This window comes from Canis lupus, chromosome 4, assembly GCF_048164855.1.
Source record: "Canis lupus baileyi chromosome 4, mCanLup2.hap1, whole genome shotgun sequence".
Taxonomy (NCBI): domain Eukaryota; kingdom Metazoa; phylum Chordata; class Mammalia; order Carnivora; family Canidae; genus Canis; species Canis lupus.
Genome location: NC_132841.1, coordinates 59,680,201 through 59,701,197, shown reverse-complemented (window position 1 = coordinate 59,701,197; position 20,997 = coordinate 59,680,201). Strand labels below are relative to the sequence as shown.

Genomic DNA, 20,997 nt, shown 5'->3' with positions numbered 1-20,997 from the left:
TAGAGAGCACTTCATGATGGAGGGGTTTGAACCTATTTCTGTGCCTACAGCTTTCTCTCTCAGGTGTCGGGTCTGCCCTGCACCCCTCCCTAAACTCAGTCCAGATTTTCAAGCCCCACTTCGGATTTTCTCTTCCTTGTCCAAGCAATCCCAGTTTCATCAATTCAGAGAAAAAACCCAGTCCTCCTGAGCCTCTTCTCTCTTCCCTGTATACTTGCCAATTTTTAAGGGGATCCCTGTCTTAATTGCCCCCATTCTGTTATAGTACCCTTCAGAACCCCAGAATGCAAGATTCTGACTAGGGCCAATTCCTTTGGGTGGGCCCCCAGTACAGTCACACAGGGCCCAGCATTAGAAGGGCCCCTTTCATAGTTGAATTTTCTCCTGCCACCATCTTGAAGTTCTTAATAATTTTTGAACAAGAGATCTTCTCACCCTGTCATTTTGCACTGGACCCTATAAATTGTATCCAGATCCCGACACATCTGTCCAGCCTTGAAATGATGCTGACCTGCCCTGGCTGATGTCGTGATCCAAGCGAGGGACAGGTTGAATAGATAATAGATTCTGTTCACCTTTTGGGGGCCACATGACTCTGCACATTAAGGGTATCCCCAGGAAATGTTGGAGGATCAGTCATCATCGGGGGCGGGGGGGGGGCTTCTGTGCAGCTTGTTGGCACTGAACCCCCACTGTGGAAAGGGAACCCATTGTCCCAAGACTTCCTGACCCAGAGCCTTGTCCTTCACGAATCCTTCCTCACATCTTCCAACCTTGCTACTCGCTCGCTCCCAGCTCCTCACCTGTTTTGTGCACGCCCTCTGGGGTAGCTATGAAATAAGTACCAGTCTTTAACAGAGGAAGGGGGTGCAAGATGCATTTAAAAATACCACTGGGCCCCAGCTATAATAAATGAATCAGGGCTTTTAGATCCTGATTCACACAAACCAACTGTTAAAAAGACACGTTTGAATCAACTGGAGTATTTTGCATACGAACTGAGTGTTAGATAATACTCAAGAATTTGTGTTAATTCTGTTAGATGTGTTAATGGCATATTATGTAAGAAAGCGTCCGCGTGTTTTAGGGATGCATGCTGAAGTATGTAGGGGTAAAATGACACAATGTTGGAGATTTGTTCTAAAATACTCTAGCAAAAAAAGGAGGGGAGTGGATGAAATAACTTACAAAATCTTGATAATGGTTGGAGCTGGGTGATGAGCATATAGTGGTTCACTGCAAGTTCCATTTTTGTGTATGCTTGAAACTTCTCATTAAAATAAAAGGCGGGTTGGGGGAGGTTGAAAGGGTTTGTCAAGAGAATTGTGAGAAACTGCCTAGAATGTCTTGCAAAGACGCCACTTCCCTACCTCTTTAAGAACTTTCTCTGGAGGGTCAACTCAGGGAAACTCCCCAGTTGTATGCAGACTCGTGTATGTGCATATATGTGCATTTTCCCGGGAAAAACATCCAGAGCTTTCATAGGAGGCTCAGAGGGGTCGTGACCCCTCCCGCCCCACCCCCCCCACCCCCAAGATTCTACCTTAGGAGGGAACTGTTTGAAGTCAGGTTGCCCCCTCACCTCAAGCTGGTCACTGCGGAGGGCGCCGCCGGCCCGATGTGGCTGTGCGACACTGGCCCGGGGCCCCCCACCCTCCCCACCCCCGCCGCCCCTCGGATCCCTTTTCTCCCCCTGAGAGATGGGGTCACGGGCGGTCCACGCGGCGGCCGGCGAGGACGATCCCACACCTGGCGCCGCCTCGGACGCTCGCCCAGGACGCGCCCCCGCGCCCCGCGCCCCGCGCCCCCACCCCGCGCCCCCACCCCTCCAGGCCCCGGCCCGTCCACCTCCCGCTTGGGGCGGCAATTTGTCTCCTTTTGAACCCCCCGCCCCCGACGGGTTTCCCCCTTTGATTCGCGGCCCTGAGGCTCCCCCCGCTTTGAAATGCAAACCCGCCCGGGCTGGGGCCGCGGGCGCCCGGAGCTATAAAAGGCCTGGGTGGGGCGGGCGCGGCGGCCGGGCCCGCGAGGCCAGGTGAGCAGTCTGCTCGTCGGGGCGGCCGGGCGGCGGCTGGGGGCGCAGCATGCGCGCGGGCCCCCGCGGCCACCATGTACGTGGGCTATGTGCTGGACAAGGACTCCCCGGCCTACCCCGGGCCCGCCAGGCCCGCGGGCCTCGGCCTGGGCCCGCAGGCCTACGGCCCCCCGCCTGCGCCCCCGGGACCCCCGCAGTACCCCGACTTCGCCGGCTACTCCCACGCGGAGCCGGCCCCCGCACCCTCCGCGGCCTGGAGCGCGCCCTTCTCCGCGCCCAAGGACGACTGGGCCGCCGCCTACGGCCCAGGCCCCGCGGCCCCCGCCGCCAGCCCGGCCCCGCTGGCATTCGGGCCCCCTCCGGACTTCAGCCCGGTGCCCGCGCCCCCTGGGCCCGGCCCCAGCCTCCTGGCGCAGCCCCTCGGCGGCCCGGGCGCCCCGTCCTCGCCCGGAGCGCAAAGGCGGACGCCCTACGAGTGGATGCGGCGCAGCGTGGCGGCCGGAGGCGGCGGTGGCAGCGGTAAGGACCCCTCCTCCCTCGCCCTGCGCCTCCGGACGCTTCCCCGGCACCGGCAGGTGCCAGGGCGAGGCCCAGCCGCCCCTGGCTGACCCCTGCCCCGGCCCGCGAGGGCGCCCGCTGGGCCTCCCTGACCACCGTGGCCCTGGAGTGCTGCTCGCCCAGCTCCCCCCTTCGGAATCCCAGGCTGCCAGCCTTGGTAAAGCACAGCCCGTCCCCTACAGAGAGGGATCGGAGGCCCGGAGACGTGAAGAAACGTGCCCGTGGTGGCCTGGCACGGCCTGAACTAGGACGCAGGTCCCCAGACTTACCCCAGGGCTCGTTAGCAACACTGGCCCCGGTCGTCATCCGTTGCTCCCAGCCCATCCCAACCCCGGAGTAAGCTGCGAACCCTCCCCAGGACGGGCGATGCCCTGATGGCGTGCACAGGCGGGCCCCCTGCCTTTCCAAGGCTCAGTATCCCCATGGGTACAGTGAATCGACTGGTGGCTCCTATCCTTTGGACCAGAAAAGAGCCCTCTGTGGTTAGATTGGGGTGGGGGGTCCATACCTTGCCATCCCAGGGCCCTCCCTGAACTCTTGACCCTGGGGGAGGGGAAAGCAGGAGCAGTTGGGAAGGTGGCTACTGTTTGGCTCCTGAGACTGTGAACCTCCTGCCCCCAGGCAGGCCTCTCTGATCCACCCTCTTCAAAGGCAGAGGAGGGGGCAGGACAAAGGGCCAGCTTTAATGAGGGGCGGACTGACCTCCTTTATAGGTCCCCCCTTTGTCATGTAACAGGCTGCGCCTTAGCTCGGTAGTGACTCCTGTTGGCCGGAAAGTGAACACGATACCCCATTGTCCCGACTGTGTCCGGCCTGTCCTGACAAAGGCCACCTGGCCTTAGGGGCGGGAAGTCGGCCTGCCCACCCTTTGATGTCTGTCCCCTCCCCCCTTCCCCCAGCTGGGAGGGAGCCTGGGACTTCCCCCACCTCCTCTCTCTCTCTTCACCCCCATGTCCCCTGCACACACTCCTCACTCCTGGGACAGATGCTGGGGAGATCTGGCTATAATCTGAGCACCTTCTTGGAAGTCCCAGGGACACAGAAGCTCCTATCTGCCTCTGGAGGCCTCTCATTTGTGTGACCTTGGCTAAACAGTAACAGCTAATCTTTAAGGACCACTTACTAATGAATGGACCAGGCACTGACCTAAGATCTTGCATTAATTCTCACAACATTATTGTAGGTACTATTATCATCCTCATTTTTAACTTGAAAAATCTGTGGCCTAGAGAGCTTAAATCCTTGCACGAGGCCATATGACGAGTAAATGGAATGGAGGTGGAGGTGGAGGCTGGGACTTGAACCCTGGCAGATTGACCACCAAGCCTGTGTTCTCATCCTCTCAACAGCAGCTTCTCTTAAATTAGTCATCTTTTCTGCATCTCAGTTTTACCACCTGTGACATGATAAGGAAGGGTCTTGTACTTTTCTTTAAGTTATAAAAGGACCCCTTTGGAAAATCTGGTGGAAAATACAAATCTCTCTAGAAAAAAAGTGTTGCCTAATTCAGCAGACAATTTTAGGGGTTCTAGAAGCTCCCTAAGGACTTCTCCATTAACCCCGGTTGAGAACCCTGCATTAGATTAAATGAGAGGAGGTGTCTGGGGCCACAGATTCCCCTGGGTTTTGTGTCTGTTCCCTGGAGAAGGAAGCCTGCTTTTCCTACTCCTCTATTCCACTTGCTGGTTCCTGCTCATCAGGCAACTTTGGAGATGGCAGGGTGGGTTCCAGATGGAGGAGGAGTTCCTCAGGAGCAAGGACGTGGAGACGGTGTGCCAGTGGGGATCAGAGGACTGGTGGGAGGCCTCGGGGGAGCTTTCAGGCTGTGTGATGTTGGGGACAGGAGTTGTGTTGAATTCCGCTCAGCCTCTGGTCTCAAAAGTCATTTGGAAACTGTTGTTCCTGGGCAGGTAGGGGCCTAGCAATAAGTCTGCCCAAAGGCAAAAAATTTTTCCTCCTTTACCCCCAGAAAGTAAAAAGAGGGAGAGCCAAGGGAAGTTTGCAGACTCCTAAGCAAAGTGGCTGCCCCAGAGACCCATTCTGCTGAGGACTCAGGATTGTCAGCTTTCTAGAAACTGGAAGCTGCTGCCTGTCTGCCCGGGGACATCTGACTCCAACCAGTGTTCCTGAGATGAAGCATAATTGGCAGAATCAGGATGGAGTTACAGACCCTCCCTGAGAGAGTCGGCCAGGCCGTGCCGCCTGCCCCCCCCCCCCGCCCCCACCAACACACACACCTTGGCCTCAGTTTCTCCTGGGCAGTGAAGATCCAGGGTGTCTAGGATATTGCCTGTGTAATGCTGTTGTCTGGGATGGCAAAGGGAAGGTGGGTACATGCCAACACCCACCCCCGCACCCCCTTCCCCCACAGCAAATGTTGCTGGCCACCTGGTCTTGTGGTACCAGGTTTTCTTGCCAGCCCCTTCTCTCCTGCATCTGAGCCTCTAGCACTCTAGAATACTTGAACTGGACATTTAGAGACCAAACGTACCATTGAGAACTAAAGCCCAGGGACTGTAAGAAGTGTTCTAATTTCACACAAGTGGAGGCTGAGCTGGGATAAATATTGGATGAGTCAGTTAAAATTTTTCCAATGGTTTCCCATTATATTTAGGGTGAGATCTATCCTCCCTGAAGTCTGCAAGACAGTAGAGCATCAGCACCTGGCCCCTGCCTGCCTCCCCAGCCTCGCCCCAGTCTCCCTAATCTCTCCTTGGTCACCAAGCTCTAGACACTCCAGCCTTCTTTTAGTTTCTCAGATGTGCCACATCCTGCTGCAGGTCTTGTGCATAGCATACCCTGTTCCCTCTTCCTGGAAACTCCTGTGTCCTAACTCTTTGCAGGCCTATCTTCTTCTCACCCTTCAGGTCTTAGCTTAATGGTCATCTCCTCTGAGAGGTCCTCCATGATTTCCCAAGGAAGGCTCCCCCTATACACATCGATAATCCTCACCATGTTTCCTTCAGAGCACCAACACTGATTTCAATTTACTCACTTATCTGTGTGTTTGCTATTTCCCCACCCACCCATCTACCAAAGTCCACCAAAGTAACACCCATGAGGTCCAGAGCCACATCCATTTGACCCATCACTACATTCCAGGCACCATCATAGTACATGACATTTAGTAGGGGCTTCTACATTTTGCTGAATAAATGAACAGGACAATGTGAGGAACAGTAAGACAACTGGGAGAAGAGGGAGAGATGAGATCTTGGCTTTGACATGTTTCTGAGGTCCCAGCCCTAGGGATAGGACCCACGACTGCTGAGCTGAGCAAGCTCATGCCAAGGTTGGAAGCCTGTCCCTCCTGGGATGGTACGCTCAATACTCAGCTGAGGAGCTGGCATAGCTGAGGCTGGGATGGGGACTATGACCCCGGTTTTATCCTAAGGAGGGACAGTGAGAACCAGAAAGATGAGGGAGAGGCTGTTGGGCTTCACTCCATCATCAAAATACTCACCACCCGAGTGATTGATTACTGCCACCCGGCTCAGGCCTGGATAGGAGAGGACTTTAAGGGGTTCTATTTTGTGGTCGTACCTGTTTGCACCTATAAATAGCAGTGTTTTCAGTAAGTCCAGCCCCTTCAGCTTTCTTTCTTTTTTTTTTTTTTTAAGATTTTATTTATTTATTCATGAGAGACACACAGAGAGAGAGAGAGAGAGAGAGAGGCAGAGACATAGGTAGAGGGAGAAGCAGGCTCTCCACAGGGAGCCTGATGCGGGATTCCATTCCAGGACCCTGGGATCACAACCTAAGCCAAAGGCAGACGTACAACCACTGAGCCACCCAGGTGCCCCCTGCCCCTTCAACTTTCAGATGGAGAAACTGAGGCCCAGGGAGGAGGAACCCTCCTCCTTCCCCACCCTCACATTCCAGACCCTCTCCCTTGGCCCCTTGCCATAGCCATCAGCTTGGCCTCTCACCTTCAGCCTCTCTCTGATGTCCCAACTGTCTTCACAACCATTACCAGATTTTCAAGGCACATCTCCTGCTCGAGAGCATTCCATGGCTCCCCAAGGCTGTGGAATCCCCGTTTTGTTATATGCCATTTCACTGCCATCAAATCCAGCCACATTTCTTTGGCATTCAGAGCCCTCTTGAGAACTGGCTCCAACCCACTATTGAAGCCAGTATCTAGTTCTAGATACAGAAGTACTTACTGGGGAGGCTAAGGGCCACTGCCTGGGAGCCTCGGGCCTGGGGCTGCATATCTGTGAGAAACTGCACAGCCTCAGGCAAGTTAACTTGGATCATTTCTCTGAGCCTCAGTTTCTTCCACTATAATGTTAGGATAACAATAGGATTGCACCTTGAAGCGATGGTGCCCATCAAGCCCAGCCCCTGTGCTTGGTACACAGTAGGTATGCAGTGCATCAAGTGCCCATGATCGTCTCTGCCCGTCCTTAGCAGGTGCACAGAAACATACACCTCACACTCCCTGCCTCTCCAGTCTGGGTCCCCCAACCTAAACTACCCTTCCTGCCCTATTCACCAGTTCAAATACTGCGCCAAGGCCACCACCTCTAGAAAACCCTCCTGGATTCCCTCCCCTCCAAGCAACTTATTTTAGCAACTCTTTTTTTTGTTTGTTTGTTTTTAATTCATGAGAGACACAGAGAGGCAGAGGGAGAAGCAGGCTCCATGCAGGGAGCCCGATGTGGGACTCAATCCTGGGTCTCTAGGACCACACCCCTAGCCGAAGGCAGACGCCCAACCGCTGAGCCACCCAGGCGTCCCTTATTTTGACAACCTTCACCACTCTTGTTTATCACTTCCATCTACCTCAAGGACTAGTGGTCAGCCCCATCCTTCTCACCAGGCCTTGCGCCAAGTGATAAAGCTGGTGACCGTGGCATTGGTTTGAGTCCTTACCGCGTACCAGGCGGTGTGCCAAGAACTTTGCATGGGTTTTCTCACTCAAGCTTCAGAACAACGCTAAGAGGTGTGAGGATCTATTATTAGTCTCATTTTACAGATAAAGTTAATGAGGCTTAGAGAGGGTAAGGTGACTGCCCAAGCTCACACAGCTAGGATGGGCCCCACAGGGTTCAAACCCAGACTCTACAGCCTAAGTGGAATCTATCAAATAAAGTAACACACGAAGCAGCCCCAGACCCCTCCCTCTGTGCGTCCCAGCCCAGGTGGGGAAAGGAGGCCGGTTGGAAAGCTGGGAGAAGCTGATGGGGGATGGTGGGCACAGCAGGGGCCAGGCTGTTCAAAACTGGTTCTCCAGGCGAAGCTGTGTTTGACACCTCGTCTCTCAGATGTAGCTGGGAAGGGGAATGACCCAGTTAGAAGGTGGCAGAAGGCTTTTTTTGGTTGGGTGTTTTTTTTTTTCCCCCAGCTTTGGCAGATACTGCTGCTGAGAGCTTAGGGAATCATTGTGAAGGTTCAAAACAGCTTTGTTAGTAGCAGGGTCTGACTTGTCAGTAGGACGTTATCTTACTGGGCTGGCCCTCCAGTGTCTGTCCTGGAGCTCCTGAGATTTGGAAATAATGTTTGCATCTGGAGTCCACATGGGCTAACCTGCTGAACCCTCCCCATGCCACACTCGACCCTCAAGCTTGTAGGGGTGCATAGGTCCCTCTGCATCAACACAGAGAGCAAGTAGACCCAAGCTTGTAGGGGTGCATAGGTCCCTCTGCATCAACACAGAGAGCAAGATTGATGCTCCAAGCTCAACATCTTCCAGTGACTTCCCATTGCTCTTGAAATCAAATGCAAACCCTTGACCCCAGAGCTCAGAGCTCTGCTGGTCTCTCTGGGCTCACCGCATGCCTCTCTCATTCATTCATTCATTCATTCAGGCGGGCAGAGGATTCTGGCCAGAACAAGGCAGGGTCCTCTCAGGGAGCTGCCCCTTACTCTGCTACTCTCTGCCACAGGGCCTTTACACATGCTGTTCTCTTTTCCTGGAACATCCCTCTCATTGTTGGCGCAGAAACCTCCTGGACCTTCAGGTCTCGACTTAAATGTTGCCTCCTGCAGGAGACCTCTATCAAGCTAATTGGAGTAGATCCCTCCCCATCCTCCACCCCTGCCATTTAATATAGCTCTCAACTCTAGGTTTACTTTCCTTCATACTAATCCCAGCTTGTAATTATTTTGTTAGTTTGTTTTTAATCTGACCCTCTCCAGGAGAGAGGGGAATGAACTATTTAACAAATAAATTATGAGCACGAACCAGATCTACTGAATACTCAGCTCCTGTTCAGCATTTTCTCAAATGCAGGTATTTCTGCCCCCCAGAATTGTACATCTCTACATTAGATTTGTGGCTTTGACTAAGGCTCTGGGAGGATGGCCCTCTGGAGGTTGAGCTGACCAGCTGATGAATTGGCTGTGGGAGCGGGAAATGCCATCTGGGCTTTTGGCCCAAGCATTGGGAGGGTGGTGGCCATTTACTTAAGTAAAGCCCCACCAGGAAGCAGTAAGCTTGTGTTAGATGTTCCAAAGGATTTGTCGAGCACTCGCTGTGTGTCAGGCACTGTTGTGGGATGGGGTGAGCAAGATGGCATGGTCCCTACCAGGACCTACCCTCACAGAGCTGACCAGGAGCAAGGCACTGAGGGAAGGGGATTTGCAAAGGTCACCCAGTGAACTAGGAGAGGGCTGGGGTCCAGAGACCCTCCCTGCACCACACCCAGAACATGAGACCTCGGGAGCGCGGCCTGAAGACGATTGGGCAGGGACTTGACTTCCAGCCTGCAGGGGGATGACCTAGGTAGGGAAAGGCTAGAACCTGCCCCCTACGAAAAGCTCAGAGGGGCCTCAAGCTGTTCAGGCCAGGGGAGTGGGGGACACTTAAAGGAATGCAGTTGCTGTTTGCTAGTCTTAGAGGGGCTGTTCTGGGCCAAGAGCCTTATTTTTTTGGTGCTCCTATGACAAAATCCAAGTGGGTAGTAGATGCAAGGCCCTTTACAGAGGGTACAAGCCCAGGTGGGTTAGGATGCTTGCTGTGCAGCTGTGGGCATCTGGCCCGGGGTAGGAGTTTGGTCTAGAAGGGTTGTCCAGTAGAACTTTCTGTGATGGTGGAAATGCTCACTATCTGTTCTGTTCAGTATGCTAACCACTAGTGGCATGGGTCTCTCTAACATTTGAAAGATGGTTCATGTTACTGAAGAGCTGAATTCTTAATTCTGTTTAGTTAATTTAAGTTTAAGCAGCCACGTGTGGCAAGTAGCTGTCACATGGGATGGTGCAGGACAATCCCTCTGGAGAGTTCCTAGAATGGTAGGTAATCTGTTCCCTTTGGGTTCCTTATTTTCCACCAAGGAGCCTCTCTGGCCTCTTCTGTCTCTATGGTCATCTCCATCTCCATCATTGACTAGTTTTTATTCATAATTACCTTGTTCAGTAGGTTCTCACCCCTCATCTCTGCGATTACAGTGTATTGAGGAGGAGTTCCTGTTCTCAGTTTGCAGATTAATACACTGGGATCCAGAGAGGGGCAGTGACTTGCCTGGGTTCACACCACTGGCATGTGGCCAGACTGGGGGAGAACAGACAGGTCTACCCAATCTTGAAGTTTCTGTCCTCTTTGCTGCCTCCCCCAGCCAAGCCAGACCCAGACCATGGGCCTCCATGGAGAAGCCATGGCAGGGGACAAGGCCAAGGTGGCCTGGGAGGAGAGGGGCAGTGCCTGCTGGTGCTGTGACTGGAAAGGAGGGCTGCAGTGGAAGGAGAAGCCTGCCTAAAGCTGCAGGACCTCTGCACCAAAGCCAGCCTCTCCCCCCTGCTCCAGGGCTTGATTGAGGAACCGGGATGGAGCAGCCTGCGACCGGTAGCTCAGCAGGAACTAGGACCCCATCAGGGCCCAGCAGACAGCCTCATGGCCCAGGAAGGGAAATCCATTCATCATCTGACAGGCGGGTCAGGCCTGCTGCAGCAGAGGTCCCACCCCTGCCAGTGCGATGAGGAATCAGGCCCAAACTGAACATCTCAAGTCCAGCCAGTGGCCGCTCCCAGGCCAGTGTGTTCCTTGCCCTGCGCTCCCTATCGGGCGGCATTCCTCCCTCTCCCCAGGGACTCCTCCAACATCCCCTGCTGCAAATAGCTCAGCTCTCCTTGACATCCCCTTAGCTCTTTGCCCTTTACGAACTGCTTTCACGTCCAGAGCCTGAAGAAGTTCAGTCTCCTGGCAAGTCCTTTAGCTAAGGATGGTCAGGCCTGGGCCCAGCCCCTAAGAGGAGGGCTTGGAGCTACACAGAATTTTAGGATCTGCAGGCCCTCGGAGCTGACCCTCTTCTGATGCACAGGAAAAACTGAGGCCCAGAGAGGAGAAGGGGCTTATTCAGGACCACACAGATGGCACAGAACTGGAACCAAGACCAAGCTAGTGGTTCAGGATTCCTCCCCACCCCCCTCACCCCCCCCCCCCCCCACGTGCTATGAAAGAAGGCAGGAGGGCAGCCCCGGTGGCACAGCGGTTTGGCGCCGCCTGCAGCCTGGGGTGTGATCCTGGAGACCCAGGATCGAGTCCCGCATCGGGCTCCTTGCATGGAACCTGCTTCTCTCTCTGCCTGTGTCTCTGCCTCTCTCTCTCTCTCTCTCTCTCTCTCTCTCTCTCTCTCTCTGTGTCTCTCTCATGAATAAGTAAATAAAATCTTAAAAAAAAAAAAAAAGAAAAGAAAGAAAGATGGCAGGAGAGCCAGGTGCGGTGGATCGGAGGTGGAGTATTTTTACCTTAACAAGCTTTACTTGTTAAACTTAACACACACTCATGTGTGCATACTGTGTGTGTGTTTGTGTGTTGGGGAGGATCGTGATGCACAGCCAGGGTGGGGCTGGACCACACAGAGAGGGGGCATGGTGGGTTGTGGTGGTGGTGGTGGGGATTGGTGTTCCAGGCCCTGAGGGCCAGAACTGGCAGTGTCATCCCCCAGGGCCACAAACCCAGCAGTAGGAAGAGGGCAAAGGAAGTGCTGACCCAGAGGCCATGTGATTTTCCTGGAGCCACCCACCCCGCCCTGGGGGCAGAGGCTGAACCCTGTCCTCGCCTGGCCCAGGCTGTCTGGGGAGGCCCTACCGCAGGCCATTGCACGGCTCCTGCTCCCTATCCTCCAGCTGGGCAGGCCCGGTATCTAGGCTTTCAGACAGGGAAATCAGTCTCAGAATTCTTTCAGCAAGAATAACAAACACAACCAGAGAATCAACAAACATTGGGAGCTTCGTGTTTCCAAATTGGAAGAGACCTTATAAATAAACAGTCTCATCCAACACATCACCCATTGCGCAGATCCATTTCCCAGCCTTTCTACCACATGGCTGCCCCACCACTGTTGGAGATGAATGAGACTCCCCATCCTTGCACACCTACTAAGTGCCAGGTGCTGTGCTAGGTGTCATCTATTTTTCTAAAATGATCCACCTGGTGGTTGGAGGTAATTATGGGAGACCTCACACTGTGTGATAGGTTCTAGTGTTGTTCCTGAGGCTGGGCAGACCTGAGTTTAAATCCCAGCTACAAGGTGTGTGGACCTGTCTGAGCATCAGCCTGTTTATCTGTAAATGGGGATTACAGTTGCACAGCTTCGTAGGTATTGAGAGATGTATACAAGTGCCTGCCACATGGACATGTTGGCCATTATTAGAATAATAGTTATCCCCATTTTATAGATACAGAGACTGAAGCTTAGAAAGGTGAGGTGACTAGTCCTGATGAGCCAGCCAGTGAGAAGCCGTACTGCACAATCCCCGAGGTCGGTTTGCCCAAACAACCACATGTCAGGGTCACCTGAGAGCTATTCAAGTAGCAAATCCCTGAGTCTCATTTTAGCCCCACCGAATCTGAATTTCTGGTCTAGAATTTGTGTTTTTAAAAAGCTTCCCAGGACCTCCACTGTGTATGCTTTAGGAGATTGGGAATGTGCTACCTTCACAGCAGCCTAATGCATACGGATGGGCCATTCCTCGTATCCCAAAGCCAGAGTGAAGAGAAAGCCTCTCATTTGGGTGAGTTACCCAAGGGTCTTCCCTACTGCCCTCACCACCGAAGAGCTGGAGGGGGCCCCCCACCCACTCTCCTCCCCACTTGTACTGGCATCTGGCCCAGAGGGTTATTCATTAGGTGGCTGGGAGCGGCTGGCCCCCATCAGACACCTGTTGTAGGAGCCCAGACTTCCCCGTCTGCCCCAGCGTCCCAGGCGCCTGTAAATCATTCATCCTGGGGCCCTCTCCCTTACCTGCTGCTCTCACGCACCTCTCTGACCTTTCCCTCCTAGGCTCCTGGGGTGGCACAGGTGCTCACAGGAGGGGGAAGGGAGGGCGGCTTGGGGCAGTTGGGACTCTGGCTCAAAGCCGGCACTGGAGCCCAGGGCTCCTGACTGTCATTACAAATAGAAATTTGTTATTTGTGGCTCAGTCGGATAAGCATCCAACTCTTGATTTGGGCTCAGGACCAGGGTTGTGAGATCGAGCCCCCCTTGGGGTTCTGTGCTGAGCATGGAGCCTGCTCTCTCACTCTCTCTTTTAAAAGAAGTAATTATAAAAAATGCAAATTCATATCATACATGGTAAGAAAAAAGAGAGAGAGAAAGAGGAAGGAAGGAAAGAAGGAAGGAAGGAAGGAAGGAAGGAAGGAAGGAAGGAAGGAAGGAAGGAAGGACGGACCATCCCAAAGACTCTCACTTACCTATGGCCTCCATCCTCCCCAGAGGCTTATTGGTTTGTATATTCTTTCAGAAAGAACTCTACAGGTACACAGACGTATGAGCTTGTGTGTGTGTGTGTGTGTGTGTGTGTGTATCCCCCACTGTTATACAAAAACAGTAACATACAATTCACAGCATTCTAGGTCTTCCTTTTTTTTTTCTTTAACTCAATGTATCTAGAAATTGCTCCATATTTAGTGGCTACATAATGTTGCTCTCCATGGATGTCCCATCTCTTATTTAACAAGTATCCTACTTGTAGACATGTACATTGCTTTTAGTCTTGTGCCTTTTGAAACTCCTATGGCTTTGGACATTTTTCCATGAGATCAATTCCTCGAAGTGGGGTTATTGGGTCAAAGGGTACGTGCATATTATTTTTTTTAAAGATTTTATTTATTCATGAGAGACACAGAAAGAGAAAGAGGCAGAGACACAGGCAGAGGGAGAAGCAGGCTCCATGCAGGGAGCCCGATGTGGGACTCGATCCTGGGACTCGATCCTGGGACTCCAGGATCACACCCCGGGGCTGAAGGCAGGAGCTAAACTGCTGAGCCACCGGGGCTGCCCGGTATGTGCATATTAAATGAGGCTAGATGTTACCAAGCTGGGCTCCAAGGAGGATGTTGGCAATTATTCCTCCCTGGACAGCATGTGGGATTCCTTGGTTCCTGGGCCACAGCGTGATACCAAATGTTTTGTTCTTTGGCAGAGCCGTTTTCTCTGCAATAAAATGGTGTGATTTGAGAGCTGCACCGGAGCCCACCAGCCCATCTCCTGGGCCCAGAGAGGAGGTGACAGGGCCTGAGGGCTGGGTCTTCCCTGGCAGCTTCACTAGAACAGAGAAATAACTGCAGCTAGAGCCCTATCTCCTGTCTAGTCCCTCGCTCCTCAAATCCGGGAGGAGTCAGGCTATAGTTTGGGTCACCTGAGCCCAGGGTTTATGACACTACCAGGCAGGATGGCCCTCAGCAAGGATGCCTTTTTTTTTTTTTTTCTTTCTTTCTTTCTTTCTTTCTTTCTTTCTTTCTTTCTTTCTTTCTTTCTTTTTCCTTTTTTTTCATTCTTTCTTCTTTCTTTCTTCAAGATTTTATTGATCTATTCATGAGAGACACAGAGAGAGAGGCAGAGACAGACACAGGCAAAGGGAGAAGCAGGCTCCCTGTGGGGAGCCTGATGTGGGACTCAATCCCCGAACCCTTGGATCACTCCCTGAGCTGAAGGCAGACGCTCAACCACTGAGCCACCCAGATACCCCAGGATGGCCCCTTTCTGAGCCCCAGATTCCCCATCTGTGGAGACAGGTGTGATGGATCCCCACTTACTCATCAGAAGGGATGGGAGTGAGCACTGCATGCCGGAGGAAAAAGGTATCTTGTAAGTGCTACTTGTGACCTCTCAGGCTGTTTGGGTGGGGAGGGAGCCTCAACCCCCCCCCCCCACTTCAGGCTGTAATATTCTGGACATTTTCAAGGGTCCACCCTGCCTGTGGACCATCTAGCCCCAGCCTGGAGCTCTCGGGGGGCATGGCAGGGGGTGGGTGCGGGTCTGCCCTCACCATGATCTGGTCCCTCACTTCCAAGAAGTACAAGAAGACAGGTTGCTTACTGTTTGAGCTTCTGTTGCAAAGGCTTACGGGGCTTCTTGAGGGAGTTCTCTGGACCCTAAGCCTGACAGGGTCAATAAAGAGTTGTGCCAAGAGTGGAGAGTAGGAACTCTAGACCAGGTGGCATGGCCTCGGGCAAGTCCATGTTTGCCCAGGGCTTCAGTGACCCTGGTTACACAAGGAGGGCAGATTGAAAGGACTTACAAGTCCTAACCTGGACCTCCAGCAGCTGTATTACCTGCCTGAACCTTGGTCTCTTCATCTATGACATAGGAGGAGACTAAACTGAGCCCTTCCCGCTTTAGCCCAGTGAAGATTCAGAGCTCTGCTGGGCTCTGGGGGTGGCGCATTAGGCAGAACTGTTTTTGAGTCGGCGTTGAATTTTCTAGGCCAAGGAAGAGCCCATCTGGAGCCAAGGCCTCAGCAGCCACTCCCTTGTCCCTTTCCTGGGCCAGGCCTGGCCGAGGGCCGAGGTTGTCCCGTGCTACATCGGGTGGTGGGCTGAGGTCAGTGGATATCGAAGCGTCCACTGCAGTTCTGCTGCTCTGGCAGGAAACCCAAGGAAAAAAGCCCAGAAACATCTGTTGTCTCCCATTTTCTGCAAAACCATTTGGCTCTTGGGGAGCCCAGTGACTGTCCTGCCAAGCTGCGTGGGCTTGGTAATAGGGCGGGAGCTGGAAGAGGGGTGGGTGGTTAGCACAGGGGTGCTGAGGGACGAGCAAAGCCAGAGCTGTGGCCCTGGGAGGTCAAGGCCAGGCTGTGTGGGGGCAAGTGGCTGAGGTGGAACAGGTCCATGGTTACTTCGAGACCCACCATGCCCTGGTGGGACATGTGTAGGTCTGCAAGTGCTTGCGTGTACTTCCTATTTATAGCCAAGCGCTCAGCTTCTTACGAAGGAAACTGGTGTTTAGTCAGGCCCCCGCACCAGCCCGGGCCAAGCATGACTTTAATATTCTCTCCAGGCAGACCTCTGATCGCAGCCCCACAGAGAGCCCTGACATTCACCCCAGCTGGTCCTCAAATCCCGCTCCTGGCCTCAGGCTGAGCCCTGTAGAGAAGCCAAGCCACCGCCTTCACTCTCCTGGGTTATTGCAGGCCTATCTGTGCTTCCTCCTTCTTGCCAGTCTATCCTCCATGCAACAGCCAGAGTCATATTAAAACCTACATCAGATCTGCTGTCTCCTGGGCTCAGAAGCCTGCAATAGCTCCCCTCCCAGACAGAGTAAAACCCAGAGTCCTTTCAGTGGCTGACAAGGCCCTGGATGACCTGCCCCTCTGTCCTTGCTCACTGCACTGTGAGCTACACCTTGCTACACCAGCCCCCTACTGTCCCCCACACATGTCAGATGTCAGGCATGCTCCCAACCACAGGGCCTTTGAACTTACTGTTCCCTGCACCCAGAGCCCTCTTCCCCAGATACCTGCATGACTCCTTCTCTCACCTCCTTTAGATCTTTGCTTAAATTCTCCTTCTCAGTGAGACCTTCTCAGACTATTCTATTTAAATTCATATGCTGTCTCCTCCCCAAATTCCTAGTCCTCTCTTCTTGGCTACTTCTTCTCAGGAATACTTATCAATTAACATCAAATACTTAGCATTAACATATCAAATTATTTTGATCTATCTCCTCCCCTAGAAGGTAATTTCACTGCGAGTAGGGATTTTTTTTTTCTTTTTCTTTTTTTTTTTTAGTTTTGCTCACTGGTGTACTCCAGTACACCCCAGTCATTGGCCCGCAGCAGGAGCTCAGTAAATATTTGAAGCCTGATCCTGACTCACTGCTCTGTACTCTCAGAGAGGCAGTGATGTGGATGGCTCTGGGCAGACGGCTGCAACTCCAGTTTGGGGCTTGGTGTCCAGGGCTGGGGCCTTTTGAGGTACCTGCCAGCTCCTTGAGGCCAAAAGAAGTCTCCGTTCTTTCTGTTTGGTTTTGGGGCCAGCAGCTGCCAGGCATTTGACGGGAAGTAAAGAGCACCCACCCCAGGATGGTGCAGTAAACTTCCACCTCTGTCTGTGGTGGCTCTTCCCCACTCTCCTCTGCACTGGAGGGAGGAGCTGCTGGCTTGTCATTAGTCTCAATCTGCCCAGGTCCGTCAGGTGTCCCCCTATATCTCTGGTGTTAGTACTGGTGGTCTCAGGATCCTGAATCAGAACCACCTTGGGAACTTGTGAAAAATGCAGATGCTAGGGGCACCTGGGTGGCTCAGTTGGTCATGTTCTCAGGTTCCTGGGATTGACTGAGCCCCACATCAGGCTCCGTGTTCAGTGGTGAGCCTGCTTTCCCTTCTCCCTCTGTCCCTACGTTCTCTCTCTCTCTCTCTCTCTCTAATAAAGAAAATCTTTTTTAAAAAATGCAAATTCTAGGGGCCTGGCTGGCCCAGTCGGTTGAGCATGCAACTGTTGATCTCCGGGTTGTGAATTCTAGCCCTAACCTTGGGTGTAAAGGTTGTTTAAAAAATAAATAAATAGGGAAGCCTGGGTGGCTCAGCAGTTGAGCATCTGCCCTTGGCCCAAGGCGTGATCCCGCGCGCAATCCAGGATCAAGCCCCACATCAGGCTCCTTGCAGGGAGTCTGCTTCTCCCTCAGCCTATGTCTCTGCCTCTCTCTCTTGCTGTGTCTCTCATGAATAAATAAAATAAAAATCTTTAAAAAAATATTAATTAATTAATTAATTAATTAATTAATGTAAAAAATCTCAAAAAGAAAATAAAATACCAATTCTACCCCCCAGGCTTTCTAATTCACAGAATCAGGGAATGCCCTAGACGCTGTGTTTTTCATGAGCTTCCCAAGTGTCTGTTGTGTTGGAAGCTGCTGGGAGAAAGCTGGTGGAACTGGCCATCAGAGTAGAGCGGTGGGTCAGGGGAGCTGGAGTTAATCCCTGCCTCTTCCAGCAGCTTGCTGTGGAACTCCGGGCAAATTGCTTCTCATCCCTGAGCCTTGTGCCTCCCCAAGTGGGCATGAGAGCAGTGCTTGCCTGTCAGGTTGATGGCCTCCAAGCCTGACCCTGGGGAGTGATTGTTACCCCAGGGCTGGATGTGCATCCCTCCCCACCTCAGGGTCCTCCTTCGGGGGCCTGGATTGCTTCCTCCCTGGAGCCCTGTTTGAGTTTTGCAGGCCCCCACCCTCACCCACTCCCCTCTCCTCCTGGCCCCTCTGCTTCTCAGGTAAGACCCGGACCAAGGACAAGTACCGCGTGGTCTACACTGACCACCAGCGCCTGGAGCTGGAAAAGGAGTTCCACTATAGCCGTTATATCACCATCCGGCGGAAGTCAGAGCTTGCTGCCAATCTGGGGCTCACTGAACGGCAGGTGCGTGGGTCCCCCCACCTTAACCACAGAAGCAGTACCAGAAGTCTGGCCTTCAGGGTGTTTGCAGATTAGAGACTCAGTCAAGGGAGGAGCACAGAGAGGTTGGATCTGCCGACCATGTCACACAGCACAGCAGAAACTGAGCTGCTGCCCAATCCTCACCACTTGCAATGAAACCCAATATCCCTGACCCCCAGGAGGGGGACAGGGGATCTGATTAGCTATGGGCTGCAGCAGTGATGATGACTACTGTTTAAATCCCAAGGAGGGAGGAGGTTGCAGTCTTCCTGGTGGAGGGGTGTTAGAGCATGGACTTACAAACGGGGACAGAGAAGGTTACGGCGAGAGTTGTCTCTAGGGTCGGGGACAGGTTCTAGAAGGGAGGACCTGAAGGTTCAGCGGCCATGAAGAGTCTGGGTGGTGGCGCAGCAGGGAGCCCATAGACCCCACCTGGAGAGAGAAGAGCCCAGCTGCCCTTCCTCTCTTCCTCTTGCTCTGCCGTTTGGTCCCCCACCAGCTGGCCCATCTCTGCTCTCCCCACCATAGGTGAAGATCTGGTTCCAAAATCGGCGGGCAAAGGAGCGCAAAGTGAACAAGAAGAAGCAGCAGCAGCAGCACCCGCCGCCCCCCCCTCCAGCCCATGAAGTCACCGCCGCCACAGCTGGGCCACCCCTGGGGGGCCTGTGCCCCAGCTCTGCTAGCCTCCTGGGGGCCTCCTCCCCAATGCCGGTCAAGGAGGAGTATCTGCCATAGCCTCCTGCCCAGCCTCGTGGGCTGGGGGGCCTGGGGACTCAGATGCTGGCCATGTGGATCCTGTTAAGGCCTAGGAGGCCTGGTCTGAGTCCCAGCCCTGCCACTGACTTTCGGAATGACCTTGGACCAGCTGCCCTACCCAGTCCCTGCATCCCTGTGGCCCATCTGTGTCTTGAGCCTGCGGGATAAGGACCTCTCCAGCTCCTAGGGGATAAGGAAGCCCAGGGTGGGAGGTCTCAGTCCCTAGAGGGCTAGGTGAGGGGCCCTAAGTCCCCATGCCCCACCGCGTTCTCCATGGGTTCAAGGGTGGGAGGCTGCTGGAGGGCCTGGACTGATTCAGGAGAAAGGAGCCAGAGCTGAGAGAAGACGGAATGCTTGCAGTCCATGACCCGAGGGGAAGGGACATGGTCAGCTCCCACCTGCCTCTTCCTGGGCCTCACCTCCAGCTGCCCACCCCCCGCCCGCCCGCCCCATCACAAATTGGCCTGACCCCTCTCCAGGCTGGATGCAAAGCACAAAGCCCACAAGACTGGGCCAGAGCAAGCAGCTCTGGTGACCATCCGCTCTGGCTTGCGGAGCCATATCCCCCTGCTGGCATTCTCAGTGGGGCTTCCAGATGCGGAGAGGCAGAGGGGGCCAGAGGGCGGGGGCCGCCTGCCTAGTTTCTGCTGCCCCACAAGGCTGTCACTTAGGGCCCAGGCCTCAGGGAGTCCCCGGGGGACTTTCTCTGGACCAAGCAGAGCTCACAGCTGGGCACATGTTGTATGTACATAGAGTGGAATCTCTTGGATCAGCTTCAAGAATAAATTTTTTTTCTCTTGAAAAAACAAGTATAAAATTCATTATACACAGCATTAAAGGAAGATGCTAAAGAGGTATAAACCGTCCTCACCCTGCTCTAATAATTGCATAGTCCCCTCTAGTCTCTGTAGGTCTCCAGCAAGGTCACCTTTAAAATCTGTTTGGAAGATCAAAACAGGACATGGTTAGAGAAAGTCTATGAGACTATGCAAAATTGAAAATCCATTTTGTAAGCAGAATCATCAGACCCAATATATCAGGTTTTTAAAAAATTTCCAAGCACTTTCAGCTCACAGTTTTCACTCAACAGCTGATATTCATTGGACACCCCCATGTGCTAGGCATGGCCAAGCCAAGGGAATGCACAGTCCTTGCCCCACAAGAGTTCTCGGTCGGAGTGATGCTCTGGGCATCAAAGGAACAGAGCATCTGGTGAGCCCAGAGTGGGCTCCCAGCTTATGCCAGAAGGTCTGGAAGGCTTCCCGGAGGACGTGATGTTTGGATTGAGGCCTAAAGGTCCTGTCAGGAACGGTAAAGAATATGAACAATATGAACTTAGAGTATAATTTTTAAAAACTCCTAAGAAAAGCTACTGTTCTCAACTCCCTCCCAGAGGTGGGCAGGAATCTGCCACCTGGGGCCTTTGCTCCCTAGAAGCCTCTGGTGCCAGCTGCCTGCCCCTCTGTTTACTGTTCTGGGATGTGGCCCAGCCATAAAAAAGTGCGTAGGCTGCCTGCCTGCCTGCCCTTTGCTCCTGGGACACATGACAGCAACACATAGGTGGATCAAGTCCCCTCACGAGCTCTTGAAGGGCAGCAGGCACCTTCTCTCTCTCCTCCTGCTGGTGGCCTGGGAGACCTTGAAGCTTCCCTGAAGATGGTGGGCATCTAAGGCATGGGAGCAAGGTGGTGCCAGGGAAAGGACTATGGTTCCAAGAGCAGAGGAAGAGAGTTGGTGGGAGAGTGGTTGGCAGTGAATGGATATAGTTTTCTGAACTTCAAAAATATTTGCTGTGTGACCCTGGGTTAACTTCTTCCCCTCTCTGGGGCTCATTTCCTCATCTGTAACACTGAGGAGTTTGTTTACCAAAAAGAAATATGACTCAGCTCCAGAGAGTTTGGGAAGTCCTGCAGACTCAACCCTTCTGGGAGACTCACAGTGGTGCATTAACACATCAAAGGCTCTGACAAGTCCCACAGTAAAAAAAAAAAAAAAAAAAAAAAAACCTTAAATTTTCTTTAATCCAGCATTCTCCATGCTTTGCTACCCAG

At 53.2% G+C, this 20,997-nt stretch overlaps 1 protein-coding gene across 1 annotated transcript; it reads left to right on the top strand.

Annotated features, from left to right (window-relative positions):
* Positions 1–2,030: 2,030 nt before the first annotated feature.
* CDX1 (caudal type homeobox 1) lies at positions 2,031–19,069 on the top strand. The gene is made up of 3 exons (XM_072824546.1): positions 2,031–2,554; positions 18,027–18,172; positions 18,719–19,069. Exons 1-3 carry the CDS (start codon positions 2,110–2,112, stop codon positions 18,923–18,925), a joined length of 798 nt encoding a protein of 265 aa, XP_072680647.1. The 5' UTR covers positions 2,031–2,109; the 3' UTR covers positions 18,926–19,069.
* The last annotated feature ends 1,928 nt before the right edge of the window (positions 19,070–20,997 follow it).

What these genes read in the sequence shown, in the direction of transcription:
- CDX1 (XM_072824546.1), top strand. Translation starts at nt 2,110, where the DNA reads ATGTACGTGGGCTATGTGCTGGACAAGGACTCCCCGGCCTACCCCGGG. An exon ending in CGGAGGCGGCGGTGGCAGCG is followed by an intron (nt 2,555 to 18,026) that starts GTAAGGACCCCT and finishes TCTGCTTCTCAG; the next exon opens with GTAAGACCCGGACCAAGGAC. An exon ending in TGGGGCTCACTGAACGGCAG is followed by an intron (nt 18,173 to 18,718) that starts GTGCGTGGGTCC and finishes TCCCCACCATAG; the next exon opens with GTGAAGATCTGGTTCCAAAA.